Below are 7,051 nucleotides of genomic sequence, written 5' to 3' on the forward strand. Positions count from 1 at the left end.
AGTCAGACATGAGGCTGGAAAGAGCCGTCTGAGGCAGGCTGTGACGCCTATGGCAAATGTCAAGACCTTTCAAGGGAGCCGTAATAACAACACATTTTTTAAATGATACATTACATGTTTTTCCAGCCACAATGAATCAAAAAATAAATATATAACCGGTGTGACACAATTCTGTTGAGCCAGAAAAGATTTTCATCAACTGGTCGCCTGTTGTTGACACCAGGCAATGATGTTACATTTATACGAATACCAGAGTTTGAGAGTAGTGACAGGTCAATTTTGCACCATTACAGAGAAGAAAGCCTCCAGCATGGCACATTATTTCATAGCTAAGGGCCAACTGTCAAACTAGATATAAAGAAATAAGATTGGATCATCTTATTTGTGCCGTGTTTCTCTGGGCTTCATCTGCCTTTCAAGTGAAGCTTAAGTGTGCTTCACCTTTTGTTTTGTTGACTTAACATCGCTTTACATTATTTTTATGAACAGAAGCTGGGAACAACCGCGGCTTGGTGGATAAAGGCTTGGTTAAAGTGGGGAAATTGGGAAACGAAAGCCATCACTGTGCTTGACGAATGGCACCCAAGTCGGTTAAGCCACGACGCTACAGAAAGCAAACATGATACGCTTTATATTTTAAATCAAGGCTGAAATTACAGTTGGTTAACATTGTACTGTTGTTGTTTGTGAAAGCGGCTGACACAGATACCTGGCGTTTTCGCTTGGACAGCACAGGGGGGGGGGGGGGGGGGGGATTTCCGCTCATTTGGCTGTCCATCTGGCTAGAATGTTGGCCTGATCAGTCATTTACCAGTGATGAGTCAAGATTGTCAGACTGAAACAAATGACAAAGCTCTGCAGAGCGGGGGAGGGAAGAAGAGCATAGGGCTGCAGAAAATACACTCCCGATGGAAGAATTGCATTCTTTCAAACAGTGGTGCACTTGTCTAGACTACGACAGGTAATAGAAACCACAAATGGTTCAAAATATAAGGGAAGTGCTGCTAAACCTATATGCGAAAGGGCTGAGCATTTAGATAGAAATGCAAACCAGAGGCCATTCCTTTCCCTCCAAAAGCTGAAACAATAAACCAAAAGGAGGGCAGCATTAAGAATTCGAAAAGGTATGAAAATCATTATTGCGTGACAAAGTGGACGCGTCTTTGAGGGGATAATCCAAGAATGTGCTTCTTGTCAGTATTTTAAAAACATATATTTTTAATCTAATCAGCTTTGGAATCACAGCAAAAATTGCCTTTTTATAGTCTTAGGATTTGACACTGGAGTGTCTTGAGAGCCACTTCCCAGTTTTTTTTCTGTCTGCAATTTCAAAAGGAAATTGTAAATGGCTGAGCACTTAGGACTAATGCCTGGTTCCCAAAACCAAAAATATCTCTGTAGGATAAGGATTGGTTTAATAGGGATTTGACGGAAATAAGTGCCAGCCAACATATATTAGCCGTACTATTTCAGCTGTAATAATAATAATTAGAATAATACTAAACCACATTCAAATGTAAGACTTGCAAAATCAGCATCTAAAAACACCTTTCAACTTCCAGTCAAGGCAAAGAATAACCAATGTAGAGGGGAGATGTACTCATACCTGCCACATGAAATGAACAGACTATCCTATTGTTAAGTTGCCGATTAATTAGGCTCATAGATGCTGCTAGGAATCAAGTCTTCCTTGAAATAAACAACACAATTTGGTATTCACTGTCGCCCTCCTGAGACCTAATGCAATTAAAAACTTAAACCGTAATAATCCCATTTATGCAATTAAGAAAGGGCAAGGTTGATTTAATTCACCTTATTTCCTGGAAGTGCAGTGCAGGTCTACTTTTCAAGTTTAATATTTTCAATTATTCAGATATTATCAAACCAAATCCATTTAATAAAAAATGTACTCAATGAGTGAGTGAGAGAAAGAAAGAACTAAAGGAAATTGAGCTGGGATTGACCAGTGCGCTGAGCCAATCAACAAGGCAGGGGGTGATGGCTGTTCAGTGTGTTTGCCAGCTTAGAGGGCTATAGGCATGTTACATAGCAGTCTCTAGGGACCATGTATCCTTGGTCAAAGCAGAAGTGGCTTATCAAATATTTGTGCAAAAAAATACAGTCACTATTACAGTTGTGACCAGATGAATGGCTATGGGATAGATGGATTGCCCTGCCATTTGAAAAGTCATGGTTTTATTGTGTTTGGCTGCTCATTCATATTGATTCACATTCAATTTTGTTGCACCATGATGATTGAATACAGCTTTTTTTTTCCGCTATTCCAGGCCAAACAAACAAACAAGCTTGTTTCTGGTTGTTTTTCAGCTTCTAAAGGTATTGAGGTATTTTAAAGCTGCAGTAGGTACGATTTAGGGCTGCACCATATGAGGAAAACATGACATTGACCGATCAACACCCCCTTCAAAATGGTACAGCCAGGCCCCCGGCAAGGAATAGGACGAAAATAAGGTTGTTATCACTAACAGAGTTCAGAGTAACATGTCGCATTGAATGCACTGATTAATGTACCAACAATGAAATACAAATAAAGGGAACCGTACAACTGTTATTATACAATGATTGAAAAATGACTGCAATTTGATTACAAAAAAACTGTGCCCACTGTGTACACTGATAAATAATGGAGCAGCAGGGAAGCGTTACGATATATAGTGTCATTATGCATTGTTTAGAAATACATTTCTGGAAAACAGCCGTATAACTTCACAGCGACAATAGCACCGCCATGCACGAGTAAAAAAACATGAATCGCTGTTCAGGAGCTTTTTTGCAATGTTTTAATTTTCTTTTGTTTTTATTAATGTTTCCTCACTCTCTGTCCCCTCCCTCCCTATGTATCTTCGCCATTGAGAAGTGTTGCATTTCACACACCTGTGATTGCCAGGTAAGATGAATTCCCTGAATCAATCACAGAAGAGATGCCTTGATTGGTCAGAAATTTGCAGTTTCTAAATCTAAATTGGCTCACACAGTGGCAGGTGCATCCAACTCGCAAATGGATATTCGACAGAGCATTTCACTCAGTAATAGCTGAAAGATGACTTCGCCATTTCAACTTAAGTACACTCAAATAATAGCCGTTAATCCTACCTAGAGCTCCTTTAAAGACCCCACTCTAGCCAACATTTGAGGTCCCCTGTGTCCATCTTAAAGTAAGCCTTACACATACATAATTACCAATTATGCCAATTAATTAACATGACAGAGTTTATTTGTAATATTTTACATAGGCATTTATATATATATATAGCATTTTTTCCAGGGCCAAGGCCTTATTTTACATGAAGGCCCCTTGCAATCATTGAACAGCACTGATGATTAGCCTTGACAACCTCGCAAAGAAACAAAAAAAACAACAAATAGCATTCCCCATTTGCCTCCTGTTCCTCAACCGTTGGCTGCCAGCACCACTGACCAAGACATGACCTGGGAGCGTATTTGTCCATATATTGGAGGAAACACTTGTTTTGTTGGGCTGGTTCATCCCAGACAGAGATAACCTGTGGCCCAGTGAGGCAGTGAGCTTGGGGCCTTGGCAGCCCCCTGTTCTCAGCCAACCCAGATTGACAACCGGGGAATTAGACACTATAGAGAGGAGCCGGCGGGATGCAGGAGAGACTCTGAGAGGAAATGAAATATAGCTCAAAATAATTATAACAAGCTCTTGGATGCTGTTGCTAAGGTAAATCTGAGATGAGGGCCATTACTTGACACAATGCCATACTGTCTGTGTAGCCTGCAGATCTGCAATAATGCACCGATGGCAGAAAGGCAAGAGAGATATGTTTCAGTATTCAGAATGTCATCCATAGGCCTTAAACTGTTGAAAGCAAGAGGATTTATATTCAATTAGGGCACCCAATGTAACGTTAACGCAGCTTTTCCTCAAAAGAGGTTGTCTTTCTTCATTTCTTCTGACAGCTAAGCAAATTATGTAAAACACAAAAATAACAAATCTTATCCCGAATCAAGAACGGAAGCCCTATCTAATCACCAACCAATGCTTCCTTAATCCCGACATAATACCAATGCCTTTCAACAGAGAATGTAGTCTTGAAGAATCATAAAACCGAAAAAGGAAAACATAAAAGGGTTGGCTATTATGCAAATAGCGCTTGGCAAAGTCCAACTTTAAGTAAACCGTGTGACAAAATGTCGGGTTTTAATCCCTGGTTCACTTCTAAAGTATCAATTCGTCCGTTCATTCGATTGAATCGATCAGCCACTCCTAAACCACTCCTAATAGATGTTTTCCACCATCCCCATTGCGGGCCACAGAGGCAGATAGATGGCAGTATGCAAATCCCTCCCTGCGTGATGGAGGATGGAGCGACTGCGATGTGGGAGCTGGTTCAGTGACGGGGGTAGAGAAAGAGCCACAGCAGCTCCTCCTGCGATGCACGGTGTGCACTTATTTTGAAAAGTTCAACAAATAGAAGTGGTACGGCTCTATTAGGAATATCAGGGTTAGTTTATAAACCCATCGATCAGGGCTACAGTATCCACTCCATAGCTTTGATCTGTACCACGACGTGGAATGTGAGATATATTCGGCAACAACGGAACCCAAATCCTATCCTACCATCTTGTCATTGCTTTCTCTATGGGGACGAATCTTGCAAAACTTGGGAGTTCAGTGGGCTGTGCTGTCCTATCGCCTACGTTAACATATAGGATGGAAAGTGCGTTGCAAAGTGCAGCCGATGTGTCGCCTCCACGGACCCGAGGAGGGGATCGGAGGGAAAACAAGTGCACCGATGTGTGGCTGTTGTGCAGATCGCAGGCGTGGAGCGCTCTACCGCTCACCAAAGTGCGTACCAAAGTGAAATACAACGACAAAGATCGCTGTTTCGAGTGACGTGGTGGTGTGATTTGACTCACTTTGCTTGCTAAACATCACAACACAACTGCGTGCACGACAACACACGTCTTGGAAGCGAACTGAACTGAGAAAACTGAGAGAGAGAGGGGGAGAAAATCGCGTTGAAAGTTGAATCGCCTAGTATCGCCTTACCTCAATATCGCCGTGTCGCCTTGTCTGCTCACCACACTTTCCACCGAGGAATAGTCCACCGTTTGTTCAGCGGGCAAGCAGGACGGGAGAAAGCAGCACACACTGAGCAGGATCGCGGTGAGCCACTGACCGGAGATGCACGCATCCTGCACCGCCAACATGATGTCCATCACAGAACTGCTGCACCCAAGTCTCCCCAAGTGTTGTTCTCAATAAAAACCGGCACGCAAAACCCTGGTCTTCAAATCTGTTGTTTTCTTTATCTTGTTTTTACTCCGTAAGAAAAACAATGGGTTGGTGGCGGTGGCGGTGGCGGCGGCGGTGCTGCTATAGTTTCCCGGGTTTGTTTGGTTCCTACGTCAGCCCACGGAGCGAAGGGAAGTGCAGGCTGCTCTCCAGTGGCGCGCACACCATCTAGTGAGGAGGAGACGCTGTGTAAAATGGGAGCAGACCTAGAAGCAGACAGCCCCCAGGCGCTGATCCTGTTGCCATGCGGCCGTTTCCCGGGCAACCCGTTCCCAGTGGCTTCTGATGGAGCCGTTTGAGCGGCTGTAGGTAATGATGATACAACGTACGCGACCTATGAGAAATTAATGGCGTTCATTTGAGAGACATCACTACCCCCACTACCCCCCACCGTATTCCTGTGCAAGGAAATTTACATCCGGAACGTGGAAGTGGATGCCGTAGGTCGTTTTTTTTCCTTCAAAGTTATGTCACCCATTTTTTTTTTATTGCATATGCTGTATATTTTTAGGATAAAAGCGCTGCAAGCGCAGAAGAGCAGAAGCGAAACTTCACAAGAAGCACAATAGATATATTTTTTTAAGTGGGCTGCGAGCGATGCCATCCCCCTCCCCCCTTCGTTGTCATCGTCCCATTCAGATCCCAAAGGCCTGTCCCCCTAGCACAGGGGTTAGGACAGCCGTAACCATGGAAATGACACACATTAATGTGAGGTGACATGTTAATATTTAGTTAATCCCACTTAATCTTTGTCAAAGACGCATGTCTCGTTGCTCTATCTCATGTCTTGTTGCTCTAACCATAGCGTCGGTCGCGATTATCAGCGATTATTAGCGATTATTATTGAGATAAGTAAGGAAAGGAACATCACCGTTTTATCAAAATCATAAGCAAACATTATGAATGTAGTGCAAAAATTATGGAAATCATCTTGAGCTGCTAACAAAAGACTTTAGGTTGTGTTGTTGTTTTTCTCCTGCTTGCTTTGTTTCAGTGAATTCTTGACAGTTGACAGTCTTCGCTGTGACAGACTCTCTCATCATTTCAGAACATATAGGCTGAACACACAATAAAAAACAGGATGTTTTTTATCAAAACTTCAATCATATACAAAAAAACGATTTGAATGGGGTGACAAAGCTGTCATTGAGCAATGCAAATCCACGCCTTTGTCAGAGAATCGTTGAATTCAGTGTCAGTCTTTCAGTCAAGAATTTTGAAGTCCTAGGCATACTTAACTCACTTTCAACACTGAAAACATTGAACCGTATAGCCTATTATCTCTTAAAATAGTGGCATATGACATTTGCACTATGATCATACAATGAACTGGTGTCATTCAGAGTAGACATCCCCTGGCTCATAGTTTGAAAAGTGTGTGTCCCCCCTAATAGGGGACACACAAACCTTAATATAGTCCACAAACCTTTATAATACCCCCCCCACACACACACACATGCACACACATGCACCAACACATGAACGCGCGCGCACACACACACACACACACACACACACACACACACACACTCATCCCCACTAGCCCCACCCAACCTTAACTTAACCGTGACCCCTTCTTTGCCTCACCTTATCTAGCCAATGGGCGGAGCTTGATGTCCCCCCCTCATCTGACGCTAGACCTTATTGCTATAATTAGCTCGGCTCCAGCCCCCCGTCCAGCCTTCTTCCCCAACCCATAGTTTCAGGAGGGGTAGTTAGGTTAAAGGATGGATGGATGGATGGATGGATGGATGGATGGATGGATGG

General features: G+C 43.0%; 1 protein-coding gene across 1 annotated transcript in view; it reads right to left on the minus strand.

Moving 5' to 3' along the window:
• Positions 1-5,208, minus strand: part of negr1 (neuronal growth regulator 1) — a gene marked incomplete at its 5' end in the record, with an annotated part of 125,631 nt that extends 120,423 nt beyond the window's left edge. Inside the window, one exon of the mRNA XM_079739350.1 lies at positions 5,039-5,208. Coding sequence (XP_079595476.1) covers positions 5,039-5,208 — 170 coding nt within the window. The remainder of the gene's footprint in view (positions 1-5,038) is intronic.
• Positions 5,209-7,051: the final 1,843 nt, after the last annotated feature.

Source organism: Pollachius pollachius, assembly GCF_949987615.1.
Source record: "Pollachius pollachius genome assembly, chromosome: 7".
NCBI classification, from domain to species: Eukaryota; Metazoa; Chordata; class Actinopteri; order Gadiformes; family Gadidae; genus Pollachius; species Pollachius pollachius.